Below are 22,258 nucleotides of genomic sequence, written 5' to 3' on the forward strand. Positions count from 1 at the left end.
CCAAGTGCAGTTGAGTAATCCCAGCAGAAGCCAAGTCGATTTTCAAGAAAGATCTAGGCAAATCTTTGGGAATTCTCTTGAGTGTATAAGAATACACACAAATACTCACTCGTGCCTCTTCAGTTATTGAAGAATTGAGTTTATCCTGTGCATCGGGGAAGCTGTTGATTATTCTTATAAATGTGCACCTACACAGTCTGCCGTCCTTATCCATGGGTTCCATATCCACGCCTTCAGTCAACCTTGGATTGAAACTATTGGAAAAAATAATGGATAGCTGAGTCTGTACCAAACATGTACAGACTTTTTCTTGTCATCATTCCCTGAACATATAAAATCAACTGTTTACATCGCATTTACAGTGTATTAGGTATTATAAATAATCTGAAAATGATTAATGTATGTGGGAGGATGTGAGTAGGTTATATGCAAATATCATGCTATTTTATAGGGACTTCAGCATCCTTTGATTTTGATATCCAAGGGGGGGTCCTGAAACCAATTCCCTGAGGATACTGAGGGATGTTGTCAGGACAGATTTGCTAAGAGTGTGTGTGTGTGTGTGTGTGTGTGTCTGAGAGAGAGAGAGAGAGAGAGAGAGACAGAGACAATTAAGAGACAGAGGGAGTTGGGTAGGGGGACTTATGGCCATATCGATAAATGGTTTTATGCTATGCTTTGGCCTAGTGCTCACTCTCTGAATTCTGCAAACCTGACTCTCTCACCACCTTCCTGGAGTTCTCAGGGGGCCCCGAGGAGCTCACAAGCCTGCCCCCAGAACCTAGCACTCCTGAAGTCTCTCTGGCAATGTGAGGGAAGAAGAGAATAGGTCCTCACATCTTCACCTACTTGGGCTTCTCTCTCAGAGGCAGAGCATCGACTGGGATTCCAGTCTGTGGGGCCTTGGGCAGTCTTTAATCTGGGTCTCAGCTCCTTCATCTGTAGAATGGGCTCATGAGTTCTACCTCCTGGGCTGGTTGTAAGGTTTAGTTAGGATGGAGGTGAAGCACCTGGCAGGTAGCTGCCATTGGATGGTGTTGAGCAGAGCCCTTAGCTAGCTTTTGTCTGTATTGCTGTCTTGTCCTGTGGGGGGTCAGAAGCAACATCTCTGAAGTGGAATGTGTATCAATGGCTTTTATTTTTTCTTTAGACAGAGTCTCACTCTGTCACCCAGGCTGGGGTGCTGCCATGATGGCTCACTACATCCTGAAACCATCCTTCCATCTCAGCCTTACCAGTAGCTGGGATTACAGGCGTGTGCCACCATGCCCAGCTAATTTTAAAATTTTTTGTAGAGATGGGATTTTGCCTTGTTGCCCAGGCTGGTCTGGAACTCCTGGCCTCAAGTGATCCTCCCACCTCAGCCTCCCAAAGCACTGAGACTAAAGGCATTAGCCACTATACTTGGTCTGAACAGTTTTTTTTTTTTAATCCCTTCCTTCAACTAACTGAAAGTCAGGGCCCTGCCCAGCATCACTTTCTCTAAATGCTTTAGACAGAAGCAGAGATATGACTTGAGGATTCATTCATCCATTTGCTCAGTAGGTATTTACAGATTGCCTCCTCTGGGAAGGTATTGGCAACACTGAGAAGTTGGTGTCCCCAAGTTTCAGCCACCAGAGGCTGAAACCTTTGTTTCACCTTTTGCACATAATTTCTTGAAGGACAGATGTCCTGAGACCTAAGATGCTTGTCACATGAACATCTGTGGAATATCCCCCCCCACAAAACTGAATTAAATACTTAGAAACTACAGTGCTTTAATGGAGTCTTCCATTTATGTCCAGGAACTAATCAATGAGAAAAGATTACTCTTATCCTATTTTCTGCCAAAAGAAGAGCAAGTCCATCTTTGACAATGATCTCTATGCTCACATGCTCCTTTCATCTGTAGGGATACTCCCCAAACTTTACATTTAGAACACGGTAAAAAAGCCTGTGAAACAGCATAAATGAGAATGGTAATCCCAGGGACTAATAACAGCAATTGCCATTTATTTAATGTTGTTCATTCAGCAAGGCATGGTGTGAAATACTTTTTGTTTTTCATCTAACGTTATTTATAGTCTAATGGAAGAAACACAAAAGCACATAAGCAGCTACTATTCAGGAGTACTATGAAAATGAGTACCCAGGAGGAACATGTAAATTAGTCTCAGAGTTGTGACACCATTCCCCAAAGAGAAGACATTTGAGTAAGTCCTGAAAATTGGGTAAAATAAAATATAAAATAACATCATAACCTTCCCAATTACCAGGAGGCATTTGTTTATTTGTTATTTGATTATTACTTATTCAGGACATTTAGTGTGAGAAAGGGAAAGGCAAAAGCATGAAGAAGTTAAGTTAGTAGCTAAAGACACAAACTCGGAATGAACACTGAAATGCTTTTCAGCATGTATTATCTCACTGAATCCTAAAAAGAAGCTTATGAGGTAGGCACTACAGTATTACTCCTATTTTATAGGCGAGAAGGTTCTAGAACTGGCCTAACATTAAACTGATAGTATCAAAGCCAGGATTTGAACGCTGCCCACAGCAGGCCATTGGAGCCTTTGCTTTGACTGCTGCCCTGAGCTACCACCCAAGATGGCGGCAGCGTCTCACACTTTTCCCATGAGCATACTGTGCAGGTGGTCTCAGCAGCCTGAGTGCTCCCAGGAGGGAGCAGCAGACTGACTCCATTGCAATGAGAAAGCTTGAGACAAGCCAGGAGGCCCACCTGCTTTTGAGAGTCTTTCAAGCCTGGATTCAGTGCATAGAAACACCCAACATAAAATTTAATGGAAAGAGTAACATTCCCATGGGGAAGAAGCTGTTGTGTCTCAATAGAAACCAACCTTGGGGGAGGGTGCTGTTATGTCTGCACATTGGAGAGGAAGATAGTTTTCTTTGGGCATGAGTGAAAATAACTAAATGTTATAGAAATTGTCTTGGGTGAAACTCCTAAGAGCCACATGGACAAGGCTCAGGTTACACCAGGGACCAGCATAAGTATGTATATATATGTGCAGAAATAGGAAATGCTAATCTAACCTATGCTGTTCTTTAGGGAATTTTGTCATTTAATTAGAACCCACTCTGTGAAGTAATAAAAATGATCTTTGCATTTGTGCAGTACTTTATGAAAACCTTTTTTTGCTACCTTCTTCCTGAGGTGTGTAGGGCAAATCTTATATGCTTCATAGATGAGTATTCAGAGCTATCTAAGTTTACACAGATAGAGGTGGAAGAGTTGTAGTAAATCCCAGCCTCTCCTGACTCCCAATTCTTGTATTAGTCCGTTTTCATGCTGCTGATAAAGACATACCCGAGACTGGCTAATTTATAAGGAAAAAGAAGTTTAATGGACTTATAGTTCCACGTGGCTGGGGAGGCCTCACAATCATGGCGGAAGGTAAAACGCACATCTCACATGGCGACAGACAAGAGAAGAGAGCTTGTGCAGGGAAATTCCCCTTTATAAAACCATCAGATCTCGTGAGACTGATTCACTGTCATAAGAACAGCACGGGAAATACCCATCCCCCTGATTCAATTACCTCCTACCATGACCCTCCCACAACACATGGGAATTCAAGATGAGATTTGGGTGTGGACACAGCCAAACCATATCACTTGTGTTAGTGGTACATCCAGCCTTGGAAGGGTGCTTTGATGTGGGCTGAAACTGCCACTAAGATCCTGCTGGACTAAAATCTTCTGACTGGGAGGAGAGGAGTGAGCTTGGATGTGTCTCTTTGGAATATGTCCTTGTTAGGATTTCACTTTTGGCCTCTTTCATTCTTGAAACTCTCACCAAGGGGGCAGCTAATGAGTTTATGGCTTTCATCTGATTCTGTTCTCAGTCCTGCATAGACCTGAGTATACATTGTTGGCCTAGGCTGGCTGTGCCGTGGGCCTACAGAGAAGTACTCATTGGCTTTTCATTGGATTTGCCTCTCCATGCCTCTTCTTGCCTGGGAGCATTACAGCCTTGAGTACCAGACTTGGAATGTGGTGCCAGTGGCTAAGGAGGCCACCAGCCTGTTTTTGATCCAGTCCTTTTAGGCTGGCCTGCCCAGCATGGGCAAAAGTCCTTGCTATGATTTATATACTATTCAGTCCAGCTTCCCAAGGATCCCTCAGAGGATTTAGAGACCCAAACCCAAGCCCTGTAGAAACAGACACTGATTCATGTGGGGACCATCCCCATCCATATCCCTTGTGGACTTGTGTCATTGATATGCAGCTGTGAGAGAACTGGAGAATTTAAGATCCTGGTCGTTCATCTGTTATCTTCTGTCTCAGAGATGCAGATGACATCCTACTTCTAAAATTCCATGTTAAGGCCTAAAAAATCATTTGCATGGGATATTGGTGCTGAGGAAGGGTTCAACTTGGTTGAGTCTGTGGAGCTGCCCACTGGATAGGTGACACTTTGGGCCCATCCAGGGTCATTGTTGTGTCTGGGAGTGCCAAGGCAGGCCTTACACAGCATGCATAAGGGTCACACACCTCCCTGCTATTTATTTGTACCTCTGAGTATTTCAGTCTTCAGCTTATTGGGACAAAGAGCAGCTGCTCTGACAAACTTTAAAATGCTCTGAGACATAGAGCAGTTATCATGAAAAAAAATAAAAGTCATCATAGAAAAAGCTAAGCAAGGGGGGTTGTGGGTTATAGTTTGTCAATATTTAAAGGAAAACCAAGGCCCAGTGGAGTTGTTTCTGTATTTCTTTGGGGGCTACTCAATGCTTTGGGGTCACTGCTGTTGGTCCTTTGAACTCTCCACATTTCATCACTTATCCCATTTGGGAATGTTGATGAACTTGCTTGGCAGTAAGAGTTAGTCATTCTGTGGTATGAAATTGACTGAGACAGCAGATGGACATTGATGCACAGAGACGGTGGTCCCAAGGGCTGTCAGTCTGGTAGAGTAGTTACCAGCATGGATTTTGGTGTCAGGAAGACCTGGCGCGAGTCCTGGTCTTTCGATTAGTATCTGTATGATGTCATTACCTTGGTTTCCTCACCTGTAAGATGGGGATAATGATCATACCCACTTCATCGTCTTGTGATGGTTCTCTTAGAGGTTTCTTGGGAAATGCTCAGAGAAAGCATGCATTAAGCACTTACAAACTTTCCTATTTATAATAAGCAAATCAACAAATCATAACTCACGCATCTTTAAACAGAAAGTGGACACAAAGAGTGAAAGGAGAATTCTATTAGCTGCAACGTTTTTGCCAAACTAGGAAATTAGATAAATACTAGGAAATCAGATAAATGTTGTAACTCCTGAGTTTTCAATGCATGAAGATAGTATTAATAATAATAAAATGGATTATTCGTCATGGGCAGGAATTGTCAACTTAACAGGCCAGGGGGCCAGCATGCAATGTAAATGAGGGACACAGATTGAGTCAAAAGTATTGGTCCCTAGAGAGCAGATGCCACCTCTCAGTTAAGATGCAGTTAACTTATGCCTTGTGAGAACGTGGGTCTTATGTTGTTACATAAACTCATTTTCAAGAGAAGCCAGAAATCTGATTTTTAAAATGTGAGATCTCCCACTTAAAAAAGAACAGTATTAACGAGTTTAAAAACTTTAAAAAGATTGGCGGTCACAACACAATTCCTTTGGATCAAGAGGCTGACATTTTGTGACCTTTAGATACAGATAGAGCTTTGAACTTTACAGTATGCTTTCCTTATGCATTGATTTATTTGGATTTCATAGGATACTGTGAAGTAAACCTATCAGCACCCCTGAGATCTTTCATAATGTTGTAATATCTGGTTGCATTTTCACCAGAGCTTTGTGAGTTTGGTGTCCAGATGTTTGGATCATTGGATAAATAGTGCTTATTTGCGATATCTTTTGACGTTAAATGAGCCCTTGCAATCACTGACATTATTGAAACTCAGAATACTCACATCCAGATAGTCCAGATAGGTACTTGCTCTCTAACTCAACCAAAAAGTCTAAATGACATCAAGTCTTCACCTTAATTTGAGAAACTCCTGTTATTAGAAAAGAATCTTTAAGAACCTATACTCAAGGTAGGCAAATCTGAAATGCAAACCTGATATGAAGCCCAAGACTATCTCATGTCAGCCAGGATGTTTGAGTTGATCCTGATTTATTATTAGCCTCAAGTAATGGGCATTGGAGGGAGATTCTGCTGGGCTCAAGTAGGACTCATAGTAGCAGCAACTGCCATTTGACCGATGTTTTTGTCATGTATGGTATAGAACAGTGATTCTCAAACGTTAGTGCATTAGGATCATCTGGAGGATTCCCTAAAACACAGATTGCAAGGGCACACTCCCAGAGTGTCTAATTCTGTAGGTCTAGGGTGATGTGGCCTGAGAATTTGTATTTCTAACAAGTTCCCAGCTGCAACTGCTATTCTGGGGAACACACTTTGAAAACCACTGGTGAAGTGTAGGAGATGAATAGTAAAGGAAGATTATGACCTGGGTCCTGATATGCGTCACATGCCCATTGTGATATGCCCAGGAGTTTGTGTGGTGTGTGTATTCTGAAGAGGTGAAATAGAATAAAAGGCCAAATTTAGTCTTGATTAATGAGAGCCTTAAACATAGCCCAGTTTGGAAGTCATGCAAGCTGAGTGCAGTGGCGCACTCCCATAGTCCCAGCTACTTGGGAGGCTGAGGTGGGAAGATCACTTAAGCCCAGGAGTTCAAGGCTGCAGTGAGCTGTGATCACTGCCACTGCACTCCAGACTGGGCAAGAGTGACACCCTGTGTAGCTGTGTCATTCTCACATTAGATTGGCTAATCAAGAAGAGGTCTTTGCTTATCTCAGGAACTTGCTTTAATCTGTTTAAGTAAAGTGAGATATCTGTTGGTTACTTGACAACACCAGTTTGGAAGGTTTGCCCAGGATTGGAAGGGCAGGTTGAGAGAGTTTGCCTGGGATTGACTGACTGAAACTATGGACTACAGAATTCCCTTGGGGAGGCCTTAGAGGACACCTCAGTGAGATGAGAAGTCATGCAGTAGAGGAGATATCCAGCAACACCATAACAGCCCCATTGAGAGAGGCGTGCCATACATATGATGGTGCTGTAGATGAAGACATCCCATAGCAGATCAGCCCATCAAGCCTAGTGGCGCCTTCTCCAGCCTTCAGGTGCTAATTCACGATGTGACTGCTTCTCACGTGGGCAACTCCAATAGGATGCCAGGAGAAGCAGCAACTGGTGTTTATTTATTTAATGATGGTTAATATTCTACGAAGCCAGTCTGTGTATATACAAGTATGACTTGTTATTGGCATATCAAGGACAAATTTATTCTTCCAAGGATATCATGCAGGCTTCCCTCACCTGTCTTTATACCATGCGTTGTTTGAGCCAACACTTCATTTTTGGAAGGATTCTGCCTCACTGGATCTCTTATATATCTTAAAACACAAAGCACAGAGGCTGCACTGTACAGGATGAGGCCTAAAAGAACGTGGAGACTGTAGGGGATGGGCCACACAGCACGGCGGAGTTTGTAGAGGAAAGGTTGCTCGTAAGTGCTCTGGATTTAGGAGAAGACCACACAGCTGAGATCTATTTCTGACAGGAAATGCCAACAGGAGCAGAGGGTGGTGTGGGGCAGTGCATGTTGGAGCTACAGTGCCCTTGGTTAATTATTATCTCAGTATTTTTCATTAGTCTCTTGTTGAATTAAAATGCTCAAAAGGAGATTACTAGATACACACAGAAAGGGAGGCAGACTGACAGACACAGAGACAAGACTATAACCTATTTACATAATGCTTGAACATCTATTAAAAATACTTTGGGTTAATCTTTGACCCTAGTATCACTGTTTCTATAGGATCATATAAGTTTAGCTTGAAGAAAATAATAGGGAGTCTGTACCTTTCTTTTGCATAAGATCGAAGGGGAAAGAAAAGCCATGTGAGCCCCAAGATAAAAGCCCCAGCTGTAGATGAAAAGACTGTGGGCCAGATGTCAGAACACATCTTCCTGTCCATCATTTCCCTTGTGGAAGCCTATTTCATTACCCTGCAGGCTTTTAGGCTCTAGACAGCCTGTACAATACCAAATATCTTGAAGGCATTTGTAAAACCTACTCTTACTTTTTTCCTGGGAAAAAAAAATTATACTGGTTTACTTACTATTCTAGGTGGGTGGGATATTTCCCCCCTCTGCTAAATTATAACCAGTCATCTAAGTATTAACTTTATTTTTAAATTCAGGGCTGAAACTTAAAACCTTGAGGTTACCAAAAAATGTTATTCTTAAGAGAAAAACATGCTTGAAAACTTAACCCCTTTGGTGACGGGCAGGGGATTTTCTTTGTCTGTGTTTGAGTGCTAATGTCGACAACTTTGAGGCCAATAAATACCAGACAGGGCTCTAGGATTTGGGTAACTGTGATAGTGTGTGTGTCCTGCATGTGACATGAGAGAGAGAGAGGCCAGGATTTAAGAAAGGTGCCTCTTGGCTGGGTAGCATGAACTCAGTCTGGTGGCTCTCCCCAGGCACCTGATTGGTCTGGAACACTGAGTTTTTGTGGCGTGACTTGACATAGATCTTGGGCTGATATCACGTGCTGTTTCTACTGGGGTGGGAAGTGCTTTGAAAATTTCCTTGCTCCAGGGGAACTGTGAGACATATCTAAAAAGCTCAAGGCTAATATGAGTGATGCTAAAAGGAAGCCCTACTTATCCAGGTAATCAAAAGTGTACTCTAGGATAGCAGTGCTCCTGTAACCTGCATGGCCCATTTTTCTTTTCTAGGTGGTATGCAGGCAGTCTTGTTCATGAACATTGATGTCTGAGCATATGTGTTCAAAATTCAGTGTTGTTAATCAAATAAAACTCACCGCAAAACCCAAAGGATATTTAACAATAGATGGGATAGGTTTGGCAGGGATGGGTCAGAAGACAGAGGAGGTCCTGGAGGCGGCGGTAGAATGTACTTTCCAATCTTACTGATGACTAGAGATAAGACATTAGTAGCCTATTCACTCTCCATCCTTATTCATACTGGAGTGAGAATGATATATGTCAGGTCAGTATTGGATGCGATGAGGGAGAATGAAGAGAAAATATTGACTCTGAAAATACAGACAAGAGGAGGCGAAGGTGAAAGTAATGTAAACTCCTTAATTACCTGCCTTTCTCTCTTTCCGCTGTCATCTCTCTCTACTTGACATATTCCTACTTTTGCCTCTGGATGGTTCCATATCTCATCCCCTCAGCCTGGGTCCACAGAGAAAAGCAGGAAGCAGCCTGGCATGGCAGTGGAGGGAGTCTTTTCCAGACTTCCTCCAGCAGAAGTGGGCCCTCTCTCCTATAGGGAGACAGGGCACCCCAAGCTTCCGAAAGCAAGGGAAAGATGATACTTCATCATGTAGTTTTTCTTAAGGGGACGGAGGGAAGGGCTCCCAGTTCCGGAGATGGTCCATGTGCCAGCCACCCTGCTGAATACCTTACATTAGGGAGGTGAGATCTCAGATGTGCACAGGTACCAGGTTGACTTGGCTGAGCTTTTGGAACTGTGGTAGCCAAGAGAGGGCAGACTCCTGAGGGCACAGAGCACTCAACTCCAGCTGATGGGTACTGTGTGGGAATTTGAGCCCAAGGTCTGCTGCTTTTCCAAGAGAACCTGGAAATCCAATTTTGAAGGAAGTCTGTTGATGTTTAAATGCTCACAACAATTTAAATACTGTATGGGCCAAGCCAAGCATAACACAGATTTTAACATGGTGTGGGCTGGATTTGTTCCCTGTCTCAATGACCCCCACCAACCCACAGCCTGGGCCACCAGTTTTCTATGTCTGCCTTTCACAACCTATTTTATTTAATTACAAAGCCAATAGTATGGGGGAATAGGAGTTGGGGGGATGGTACAGCATAAAGCTATGTGAGATGTAGATACAGTTAAGTATGTTGGGCACCTCGGTGGGATGGGACTGCCAGAAGGCCATTTGTAATAGCAGGGAAGGCCCTCTGGGATCCATACGCTGTAAGAAAACCATAGTCTTGGGTCAGTGTCAGTGCTGCTACTTATATCAGTTCCTTATTCAGCATGCTGGATGAACTCATGAGTTCTCTGTAAGAAGTAAAAACTACAAGTACTCTTTAAAAAATGAAAATGAATGAAGAGAAAAATAGACTTACTAAATTTCTTTAATTTGGAGGACTGGGTCTCGCTATGTTGCTCAGGCTGGTCCTGAACTCTTGGGCTCAAGCGATCCTTCCACCTCAGCTTCCTAAGTAGCTGGGAATATAGTTGTGTGCCATTGCTCCAAGCACTAAAATCGACTTTCTTGATGTGCACCTCTCTTCATTTGAACACATGCGTACATTTGTGCAATCACCAGTGCACTCAGGCAACGGAACAGTTCCATCGCCCCCAAAATTCTCCCAGGAAGCCTGATTTTAAAACTCTAACTGGAATCTAAGTAGTTCTGCTTGGTGCTACCTTGTCCCCTGACTTTGAAGACCCTAGGAATCAGTTGAGGGTGGGAGGATTGACCAGAACATGAAACTTTGGTTCCCAGCCATTGGTGGGGAGCTGTTTCATAATGAGCACCCTACCATACCTATATAACAAGTTTTTGCTTCTTCCCAGTAGATACCTTCTGCTCCAGCCTGGGTCATCTTTTCACTATCCCCTACTAGGGTTGTTCCATTTAGCAACTAAATACAAAGGATGCCCAGTGATTCCATGGGAACATATTTGTACTAAAACATTATTTGTTGTTGATCTGAAATTCACATTTAACAGGACATTCCATATTTTATCTGGCAAGCCCATCCTCTTCACATTCATGCCACATTCTAATGTAAGTTCAAAAGCTACTTTATCTATGTTTCACCAAAGGGCGAAAATACTCTTTGAAAATACTCTTTGATTTTATTACACTTAATCTTAGCCAAAAGGCCGAGAAGCGATTGTATGCTTTGATTTTAAATAGTAGCATGTTTATAGGGAGATAGGGCATGTGTTGGAAGGATAAGACTGCTTTCTCTACACATAAATGGGTTTTCAAGAAATGTTTTGTGAGCAACTGGTTATATCCTTTCCAGAGAAGAAGAAATGATCTAATATGTACTCAAGGAAGGAGGACAACTGGATTTCAGAAATCGGTTCATTTTCCAGCCCCTTCTCTACCCTTTTCTCTGCCCCAACCTTTGAATAATATAAGTCTGAAAAGACTAAACAAAGAGATTGCTCAAACTGGATGAATTTAAAAATAACATTGGAATGCTAGCCTTCAGCAAGCCATATATCTTATACTGCACTGAGCAGGACAGTGCCTTGTGGTGGGTAGAAGATGAGTCACACAGTGATCACAACCAGATCTTTTCCAGCCTGGATATTTTGGTGGAGAGTGGTGTGATGGCTGATTTATTTGTCTTGTTTGTTTGTTTTTTCATTTTCCCATTTTACTAGTGTGATTTCAGAATCACAAGGAGGCAAGAAGGAAAATTGATTTTAGATAGCAGTTTCAGAATGAAAAATGAGTGGAAATTCCAATTTTCGGTCTAGACCGGGGACCAGCAAACAATAGCCCGTGGGCCAAATTCGGCCTGCAGCCTCTTTTCATAAGACCTATGAGCAGTGCCTGGTTTTTACATTTTTACATGTTTGAAAAAATTCAAAAAAGGGTCTTTTATGACACATGATATTTGTATGAAATTCAAATGTCAGCATCCATAAACTTTTACCAGAGCGTAACCATGCCCATTCATGTATGTGTTGTCTATGGCTGAGTTTGTGCTATAATGGCAGAGGTGAATAATTAAAACAGAGACTCTATGGCCTGTAAAGCCAAAAATATTTACTATCTGACCATTTGGAGACAAACTTTGCCAACCCCTGCTTTCTACATGGCATATTTCAATGGCTGTATTTGCGATGAAGGTTCTAGGAGTCTTTTATCTAAAGAAATCACTGTTGTCTCATTGCTTACAGTCCAGACCAATAAAGTATCTCAGATATCCTTTTCACTGTTTTCTGGGCTTACCATGATGAGAGATTTTGTTTACTGAAGCTGGCATGTGAGTTTTGCCACTGTGGAATTTTCTCATTATATCCCTTGCTATCTAAGCCAAGTGCATGTTTTTGTTTTGTTTTTTTGAAAACCAGAAAATCAGATCTCTTAGAGGTAACAGTTTGGCCCATCTAAAATAAGTCCATACAATTAAAAAAATTTCTTTCTATTGACAGGGACTGAGGGTTGAGGGAAAGCACTGCAGATTTTCCAGGTGAATTTTTTTTTTTTTTTAACTACCTGGATTTTGCCTGAACCCTCACTTTTCTCTCTCAGGGAACTTTAAGCACACTTAGTGAAAGACTAAAGGTCAGAGAGCACACCAGCCACGTTCCCTGAGTCCAAGCAGGGAGCCAGTGAGGAATGGTTTCTGGCCTTCCCTGTTCAGTTACCTCATGGAACCCTTGGGACCAGTGCCTTGATTTACAAATAAAGTGGCCAGGTAAAAGCTGCCCATGTCCAGTGGTGGCAGGGTCGACCCTGGTGTCTCTGAATCATTAAGTGCTTCCTTTCTGCCCCCTTCCATTTCTTATTCGAAAACACCAGCTACAATTTTAAGTCTGGTCTGCCTGGAAATTTCCAAAGGGACTTTGGCGCCTTAATAAATATTTTCAAATTGCTCAAGGTTTTGGAAGATAGCAGAGCCATAATTGTGAAATCGGGTTACAAAATGATTGCTGCAGTACTTGCACTGGCCCTGTGGACATGCTGAAGTGGACAGGATTGTGGGCACTCACAATTGCTCACTGCAGATGGGCAACCTTTGCTTTTCTGGTCATACCTATGCTTGATCCTGAAATTCTCTAGATGGGCTACTTCTGGGCAGCTGCTTGGAGAATGGGAAGCCAACCCTACAGTGTAAAGTTTCTTTTTTCTTTTTCTTTTGTTTTTTAATTTAAGTTCTAGGGTACATGTGCACAATGTGCAGGTTTGTTACATATGTATACATGTGCCATGTTGGTGTGCTGCACCCATTAACTCGTCATTTACATTAGGTATATCTCCTAATGCTATCCCTCCTCCCTCCCTCGACCCCACGACAGGCCCCGGTGTGTGATGTTCCCCACCCTGTGTCCAAGTGTTCTCATTGTTCAGTTCCCACCTATGACTGAGAACACACAGTGTTTGGGTTTTTGTCCTTGCAATAGTTTGCTGAGAATGATGGTTTCCAGCTTCATCCATGTCCCTACAAAGGACACGAACTCATTCTTCTTTATGGCCGCATAGTAATCCATGGTGTATATGTGCCACATTTTCTTAATCTAGTCTATCATTGATGGACATTTGGGTTGATTCCAAGTCTTTGCTATTGTGAATAGTGCCGCAATAAACATACGTGTGTCTTTATAAACATGCATGTGTCTTTATAGAAGCATGATTTATAATCCTTTGGGTATATACCCAGTAATGGGATGACTGGGTCAAATGGTATTTCTAGTTATAGATCCTTGAGGAAGCGCCACACTGTCTTCCTTAACTGAAGTACTATGAACACTTTGGGATAGATAATTTTCTGCTGTCTGCGGAGCCAGTCTTGTGCATTATAGGATGATAGTAGCATCTTTGGTCTCTATCCATTAAATGCTAGTAGCACCCCCAACTCTTCATTGTGACAAGAAGGTCTCCAGACATTGCCACATATCCTTTGGGGAACAAAATAACCTCTTTGAAAATCACTGATGTAGTATAACATAAAGGTTACCTGACCAAATGTACTTCCCATTCTTTTACCATTAGGGATTTATTCCTTTAAGTCTTCACTGTTGTCCTTAGGGACTCATTTCTTTAAATGTCAAAGGCTTTTTTATTTTCTAGAATCCCTCAAGACAATATCAATTTCTCAAAAATGGTAAAGGCTTAAGCCTGGGATGGCACAAGGTTTTCAGCTCTTATGTGAACTCTAACTGATAGGAAGCGTCCATCTATAGTGCCGCCATGGGAAGATCTTTGAAGCTGCATTTTAGGTATTGGAGAAAGGACGTCAAGATAGATTAGAGCTATCTTCTATGGGCAAGACATGAGGGAGTTGGCATACATGTGTAAGGAACCTTCTTACCTAACATTTCTGTGGAGATTCACTATAGTCAGGCCTTAGGCTGGTTCTGTAGTTCAGCCTTATTGCTGAGCCCTGTGCCAGGGCACTGTTCGTGCAAGGCCCCTGTAGCCTTGTGTATTTGTTAGGGCAATTTTCCATCAGGGTTTGAGGAAGGGGCACTTTTTCTAGATCACATATGGGCAAGCAGAGGTGCCGTACTCTGTTGATGGGAATAGAAGTCAGGGAATAAAAAGAGAGGGGCAAAGAATATAACTTCCTGTCTCTCTCTCCTGCCTGACTGTAAACTTCTTGAGACCAATAACTGTGTCATATTAACCATTATCTACTCTCCACCTGTCACAACACGTTTTGCATAGTGTCAAAACAAGTTTAGTGACTTTTAGCAGAGTTCTTGTTCTGTATCTTGGACTCCTTAGCAGCCTTGTAGAACCTATGGGTCCCTTTTCAGAATAACGCTGAAATGCACAAAATAAAATATTTAGGATTAAAAATATAACCAATGAAATTTATATATAGTCAGCAAAATATTAGAAAACTGTGATAGACAATGTGCTTTGATTGATTGATGTACAGTCAGCAAAATATTAGAAAACCATAATAGATAACATGGGTTTTGATTGATATACAGTCAACAAAATATTAGAAAAGTTATAGATAGCATGCTTTTTTATTAAGGAAAATCTAGTGGAAGTTCTAATACTTACTCTAATTGCAAATTATTGATGAATGTAAGTGATATTTTGAGCTGTCTCCAACAGCTGTAATGTTTTTTTTTTTTTTTCAAAGTACAAATTCAGTTTATTCATCTGTTTATGACACAGTACACAGGAGGCAAAGTGTTTCACATCATAGACTTCACTTCCAGCTCCTTGGAATGTTCATTTCTTTGGCTTACAGGAGAGACTAGACAGGAAGGCCAGGCAATGCTTAGGCAACTAAAATGAGGTTGGGGGCAATGCTAATGTCACCCTCACAGGGACTGTTAGTCGCAAGCTGGTTTTCTAGACCTGTTAGCTGGAAGCATGGCGAGCACCATTTCTGGACGCTCAGGCTGTGTCGGGCTTCAGTCGTCTCCACCACACAGGTACAGCAGCGCTTTCTGGTAGTCGCCCTTAGTGTCTTGCTGGATGTAATAGTACAGGGACTTGCCGTACTTTCTCTTGAATTCAGACCTAATTTTCAACATGTCCACTTCACTGCGGGAGACCATGATTCTGATCAGGACCTTATCTCGAGTCCCCTTGCCCTTCATGGAGTCATACAGCCGGTCAGCAAAATACAGGGGTTTGTTCTGAATGCACTGGACCAGGTTCAGGAAAGCATTTTCCAGGTCTCCTTTAACCTCTTTCCTGATGCTCTCCAACATGTCGTAAGGGCTGTAGCTCTTGTACCTATCAAATACTTTCTGGAGGTGGGGCACGCTCCGCTCCGTCATGATGCTGATCCACTTGGGAACATCAGTTCCTTTCCTCTTCACTCCGGCGTCATAGAGATCCCGGGCATCTTGGTCAATCAGTTCATAGTCAATGACAGAGCCATCCTCTGCTCTTCTACCCTTTGCCAGGGCAACCATCAGCTTGCGGAAGTCACCAGATGTGTCCGAAATAATGTCCTTCTCCAAATCAGTCTTGTACATTTCCTTGTAGACTCTGTTAATTTCCTGCAGCTCCTGGTTGGTTCTGGAGCAGATGATCTCAATGAGAGAGTCCTCGTCGGTTCCCAGCCCCTTCATGGAAGCTTTTAGCTCAGAAGCGTCATACTGAGCAGGTGTCTTCAATAGGCCCAAAATCACCGTCTCCAGGTGGCCAGATAAGGCTGACTTCAGTGCTGATGCAAGTTCCTTTTTGGTCCTTCTCTGGTAGGCGAAGGCAATATCCTGTCTCTGTGCATTGCTGCGGTTGGTCAAAATGTTGACAATGGTGACCTCATCCACACCTTTGGTCTTGATGGCTGTTTCAATGTTCAAAGCATCCCGCTCAGCATCAAAGTTGGTGTAGGCTTTGACTGACCCATATGCACTTGGGGGTGTAGAGTGATCACCCTCCAAGCTGAGCTTGCACAGGATTTCATGAACAGTAGACATTTTGAAGGAAGCTGGGCCGTGCGCCGAGAGCTGAGAGCGTCCCCAGATGCCGAGCCAACAGCTGTAATGTTATATAAAAAGTCTGCAATTCCTACTCCTAATAAAGTCATGGCATATTAGTCTGATCTCACACTGCTATAAAGAACATCCCCTGAGACTGGGTAATTTATAAAGGAAAGAGATTTAATTGACTCACAGTTCTGTATGTCTGGGGAGGCCTCAGGAAACTTACAATCATGGTGGAAGGGGAAGCAGGCACATCTTACATGGCAGCAGGTGAGAGAGATCATGTGTGTAGGAGGAACTGTCAAACACTTATAAAACCATCAGATTTCATGGGAACTCACTCACTATCATGAGAACAGCATGGGGAAAGCTGCTCCCATGATCCAATCATCTCCCACCAGGTCCTGCCCCTGACAGATGAGGATTATGGGGATTACAATTCAGGATGAGATCTGGGTGGGGACACAGAGCCAAACCATATCATATGGGTACTAATGATCTACCTGGGGCTTGTGCTTACATTCATAACTGAAGGCGGTGCTAAATGTTAGCTAGGGGGGGTGGTGAAAATAACCTTTGGCTGGGTGCCCTAAATTCTGACTTTTCCCCAAATGCCCTGAATTCTCTCTTCTTTCTTTTGTAACTGGGCCCCTGCTCTGATGGCTTCCTCCTTTCCCTTGCCTGATGCTACCTCTGTCACCTTCTTGGGGTTCTTCCCCAGCAGATTTGTCTAGGGTCTTTTTTCTGCATTCACTTTCCATCTCTCCCAGCTTGGTTGTGTCTTTTGGCCCCTTTCTAAGTTCTCACTTAGCTTAGCATGGGAAGGGAAGCTTTCAGGCCCAGCTTGGGGTTATCCTGAGCTTCAGAGGAGTGAGGGAAGTTGGCACATTACAGATACTCACTGAATGCTTTTTGAATTGAAACAGTTGCTTTGCCAACTTCACCTTTTTTATCAGGGGCTCTTCTTGGATGCTGGGACTGTGTTTGAGATCAGTTCACTCTTTATGTCTCCCCTCCGCATGGAAAGCATCCACAATTCCCAGCTAGAGCGTGAACTTGCCGTTTGGTTTGCCCAGATCCTGGAAGCCTACGGAGTAAGAACCTTTCCTGGTTCTGAACTCAGAAGCAGCAGTGAGCGTGGGACTGCTAGGACCTTTACCAGCAATCACCCACCACATGCACCAGCTCCAAGCAGCTCTGCAAAAGCCATCACCCTCCCCGTTGCACACCTTGACTGTGAACCGCCTGGGCAGCGGCATGTGTGGGAAGCAGGCGGCCTGCAGATTCATTATTGCTACAAGTGAGTTTTGTAATAAACAAAAACAAGTCATCTCTAGTTTAGTTCCCTTTGGGCATATAGACCATCAGGTCCCAAAATGTCCAGAGTTGGATTAGTATCTGTGGCTTTCACCAGATAAACAGATCAGTGTTCTTCCTAATTTGGACTGTTGTGGCTTCCCTAGTTCTTTTTTCCCTTGGATTGTTATAAAGGCTCTGTATTAGTTTTCCAGGGCTGTTATAATAAAGTGCCACAAATTGGGTGGTTTAAACAACAAAAATTTTATCATCTCATAGTTCTGGAGGCTAGAAGTCTGAAATCAAGATATCCAGCTAGATTGGTTTCTTCTCAGGGCTGTGAGGGAAGAATCTGTTCCAGGCCTCTCTCCTGGACTTGGGGATGGCCAGCTTCTCCCTGTGTCTCTTCACATCATCTTCCTTCTACATATGTCTGCCTGTGTGTCCAAATTTCCCCTTTTCATAAGGACACCAATCATATTGGAATAGGTCCTACCCTAATGACATAAGTTGATGACTCCTGAAAGGACCCTGTCTCAGAAATATCCTGAGGTACTGGCGGTTAGGACTTCAATATATCTTTTTGGGGACAGGGTCCCTGCATGCTGTCAGATGATACCTGCATCTCACAGTGATGGTCAAGTGCACCCTACTCTGCTTCTGGCTATGGCAGTAGAAATTGTGTCCCAGGGGAATGGCTAAGGGGCCTGTAAACAATGGGTGCCATTTGCCATTAATGGCTCAAACCTCTGCCTTCTCCACACACTCATGTATCCCATAACCCTCTGTCTCCCGTCAAAGCCTTTTATCAGGAAAGGCATGGAACCACATTTCACACTAAGACGTAATAAGTATTAAACATTCCCTCACCTAGCCAGTTAAAAAACATTGAGCAAAGCTGTAAACTACATCACAGGAGTTCAAAATGTCAACTGAGCCACCCCTAGTCCTGTCTGTGTTTTTGCTCAGGACCCAGTGTTGTGTCACTACTCCCCATTGGTAATAAACAAAACATTCCTTATATGTTCACAGCTATTTAAAGTTTACAGAATTCTCTCCTTCTATCAACTTGTTTGTGCCTAAAGGAGCAGGAAAGGTATTATTTTCTGCATTTTATTTCAGAGAAAACAGAAACTCAGCTGAGTAATTTGTTCAAGATCATCCAGGCTGTGGCTGGAGCCCACATCATCCATGTCTCTATGCCAGCTGTCTTTCCACTGCTCCAAGCCACCTGCCCTGCTGCCCTCCGTTTCCTCTCCAGGTCACTGTTGTGCAGACCATGCAACCTGAGTCTCAAAGACTCACAGTTCCCCTTGCTGTGCTCCAGGACCCAGTCCCAGCACCTCCTAACCTCCCCAAGAGGGTGAAAAGCAGGCTAGGTCCAGTAAGGGCAGCCAAGGCCAAAGGATTATGTTAGTATGCAGGTCAAAGGAGGGGCATGGGCAAAGTGACAAGGTTTCTGATGGAGCAGAGCAGTGTCAGGAAGTGACGTGAAGCTCAGTGTGGTTCGTGGATGTTGAGAAGTGAGGTTGATGGGCAGGGGGTGCTGGATCACAGAAGACCAGTTCCAAGGGGGACAAAGATGTGGTCTGTGAGAGATTGAGAGCCACTGAAGGCCTGTGGTTTATCAGAGACTGCTGTGGTGGTAGAGTGGAGGCAGGATGAGGCAGGGAACCACTCCGGGTTCCTGACTGCCCATCCCTGCCAGTGTGGTACATTACTGAAGGCTTCTCAGTGGCTCTCCATTATTTCCATAGAGGGGTCACCTTTAGTTTTGGGGAGTTTATTTTTGAGATGGGGTCTTACTCTGTCACCCAGGCTGGAGTGCAGTGGCATGGCCATGGCTCACTGTAGTCTTGACCTCCTGCGTCAAGTGAACCTCTTACTTCAGCCTCTCAGGTAGCTGAGACAGTAGGCATGAAACGCAATACCTGTTTTTTGTTTGTTTGTTTGTTTTTGTATTTTTTGTAGAGATGGGGTTTCACCATGTTCCCAGGCTGGTCTCAAACTCCTGGGCTCGAGCAATACACTTGCCTCAGACTCCCAAAGTGTTGGGATTACAGGCATGAACCACCACATCAGCCACCGTTAGTTTTTTAACTGTTTAAGACATTCTCTTTATACTGAAACCCAGAAGAAGCATCCTCCCCAACTTCAGCGGAAAGCCTTAGAGCTGATGGAGAACCAATTTCGAGTTGGAATGTGGAGGCTATTTCTGGCCTTTGTGACATCCTGTTCAACTTTCAGAGGAGCCTGGGAAGAAGGGGGTGACTCAGACTATAAGCTTATTTTTAGGGAAAGCTAAGAGTTCAGTCAGAGCCATTCAGGGTGGCCTGCCATACAGAGTGTGCTGTTGGTGGAGAGACTGCTGGGCAGAAATCCTGTGTTTATCACCTGATTATTACCCAGCACCTCCCACATGCCAGTACAAGGTTTACTGATTTGAGAAGAGGATGGAGATCAACACAAATACACTTTTAAATCAGAGGAGCATATTTCAAGGCATTTATATTTAAGAACTAATTTTAGGGCCAAAGAACTAATATTGTAAGAGCTTCTGTGATTAGGTACTTAATATACACTACAAGTTATGGTAAGTGCTTTGCAAATACTACCGTATTTAATGGAAACAATAATACTCTGTTAGAGGCATTCTTATCACTGTTTTAACAGAAGAGGAACTGTTAACTTGAGGAGGTTTAACATTAGCCCAAGACCAGGTAGCTGAGTTCAGATTCGAACTCAGATCTGTCTGGTTCCAAACCCACGCAAATGACTCCTCCAGGTTTGGCAATTAAATGACTCACATGTTGCCACCCTTTGTTCCTGTGTAACACTAATTGATCATGGAATTATTTCTTACTTAGCTCAGATTTGACTTCAGGATCCCTTTTAACACAATGCTACAGGTAGCCACTCCTCCCAACGGAGCAATGGTAGTACTTGAAGTAGCATCTACCTGCCATCTTAGCTTTATCTTTCTCTGTACTTACTCAAAATAGAATCTTTAAATCTGCAGAGGTTTGTTGTTTTGTTTCTACAGATGTATTTGTAATCTTTTACAGATTAAACACTTGTAAGAAATGGAGTATTCAATACAATTTCCTTTTATGGTCACTGGAAACTCTGCGTGCTTTAATAGAGCATCCTAACTGCCTTGGAAGGAAGAATGTCATCTTGGGACTCAAAGCCTTGATACAGGCAACTGGCTTATGTGTCAGTGTGGTGGTGATGAGTGGGAGATGGGGAATCAGCCTGAAGAACTCAAGTTGTATAGCAGTAAAGCTTTCAATTAGCCCAGTCTGGTTAATTACAACTGGATGGTGAGGTGGGGTTGGGGGATGTGGTGGGAAGGCTAAAGAAATAAGATGACCGGGTAGATTCGAGGGTTGCATGCATACACGCCTTCAGTTGCTGTGAAGCATTTCAGCTCAGCAGACAGACCTGTTGTCCTAAAAGTATAGCACCATGTGGGGCTGTGGGTCCCTCCAGGGAGAAAGGAGTTCCTTAAAAGCAAAGTCAGACAAGCGAATAGGAAAGATACCCCCAGGATGGTGGTGAAGGGAGAACCTAGAACCCAGCCATGCAGGAGGATGAGGTAGAAATTGGTCTAGGAGGAAGTCCATGGACAATATCTAAAACTGGAATGTCAAGAAATAGTAATAGAAATATGTTGCTTAGAAAGGTTGAGGTGATCATGATTTCATGATTCCAGATGATTGAGCTCAAATGGAGTTGGACAATTGCAATGTATGGAAGGTAGTGCAGGTGTATCACCAACACAGATTCATTTGATAAAATTAAAACGTTTTTGTTTTACTTTCAAAAAAAATAAATAGCAAAAAAGTAAGCTCAGGCCAGTAGTAGTCTGTCAGCATGGAGCATGGACCCTAGCCACAGGCCAGGACTTTAGAGCCAGGACTCCAGGACCTGGGAATGGGATGGATCATTCTGAAAGCTGATGATCCGAATGCTGAGGCCAGAGGCCAGGCCAGAGCTGGGCCAGCTGCCCAGGTGTTGATGTGGAATGTGTATGTATGTGTGTGTGTGTGTTTGAAGGGCTGAGAACTGCATCTACTAACATACCCTTTATGTGATGTTAGGGTTAGTGAATTGACCTATAGTAGTACTTGACCTGGAGGAAGGGGATAAAAGTGGGCATCATGGTAAGAAGTTGGGCCAGCAAGCAGCTCCAGTCTCACAAAGCCTTTTCCTGGACTGATGAGAGGGATCATGGGGAGGGATGATCCCACCAAAATCAACCAGATCAAGTTCCTGATGAATGGGCCATTTATGACTGACCAGCTGAACACAAAATGCCAATAAACAACCCAAATGAACACTTGTCAGTCAAAATGCTGCTTTGGAGAGTCTGTATATGCAAATATACCCCATATATTCTTCTCACTGTGGGAGGGAGCAAGAAGGCTCTGAGCGTGTTTCTCTAAAAATGCATAGTAATAATCCTAGTCTTAATTTTAGCCTCTTCTGGACATCTGAAATGGGGTTGCTACAGTTAAAATAATGCTATATAACTAACACGATATTGGGTGTTCAGGTCAGAGCAGTGCTGGCTTTATCAGTACGTGACCTCTGTAGTCACATAGGTTCCCCACTTTGTTAAATGTTCCATAGCCATATTGAAATTCTTAATAACTTTTGGACCAGGGACCCTGCATCTTCATTTTGCCCTGGGTCTGCAAATTATGTAACCAGCGGTGGGTTGTCACACCCCAGAGTCCCAGACACCAGACCTTTGCTGTGTTGAAATTATATAGGGGAAA

General features: G+C 43.3%; 2 protein-coding genes across 8 annotated transcripts in view; one reads left to right on the plus strand and one right to left on the minus strand.

Moving 5' to 3' along the window:
• Window positions 1-22,258, plus strand: part of PALM2AKAP2 (PALM2 and AKAP2 fusion) — a 538,968-nt gene that overhangs the window by 140,602 nt on the left and 376,108 nt on the right. The gene's annotated exons all lie outside the window — the stretch shown is intronic.
• Window positions 14,856-16,235, minus strand: LOC101000511 (annexin A2). The gene has a single exon (XM_031654864.1). It carries the CDS (start codon window positions 16,170-16,172, stop codon window positions 15,153-15,155), a length of 1,020 nt encoding a protein of 339 aa, XP_031510724.1. The 5' UTR covers window positions 16,173-16,235; the 3' UTR covers window positions 14,856-15,152.

Source organism: Papio anubis, chromosome 13 (assembly GCF_008728515.1).
Source record: "Papio anubis isolate 15944 chromosome 13, Panubis1.0, whole genome shotgun sequence".
Lineage (NCBI taxonomy): Eukaryota > Metazoa > Chordata > Mammalia > Primates > Cercopithecidae > Papio > Papio anubis.

What these genes read in the sequence shown, in the direction of transcription:
- LOC101000511 (XM_031654864.1), bottom strand. Translation starts at nt 16,172, where the DNA reads ATGTCTACTGTTCATGAAATCCTGTGCAAGCTCAGCTTGGAGGGTGAT.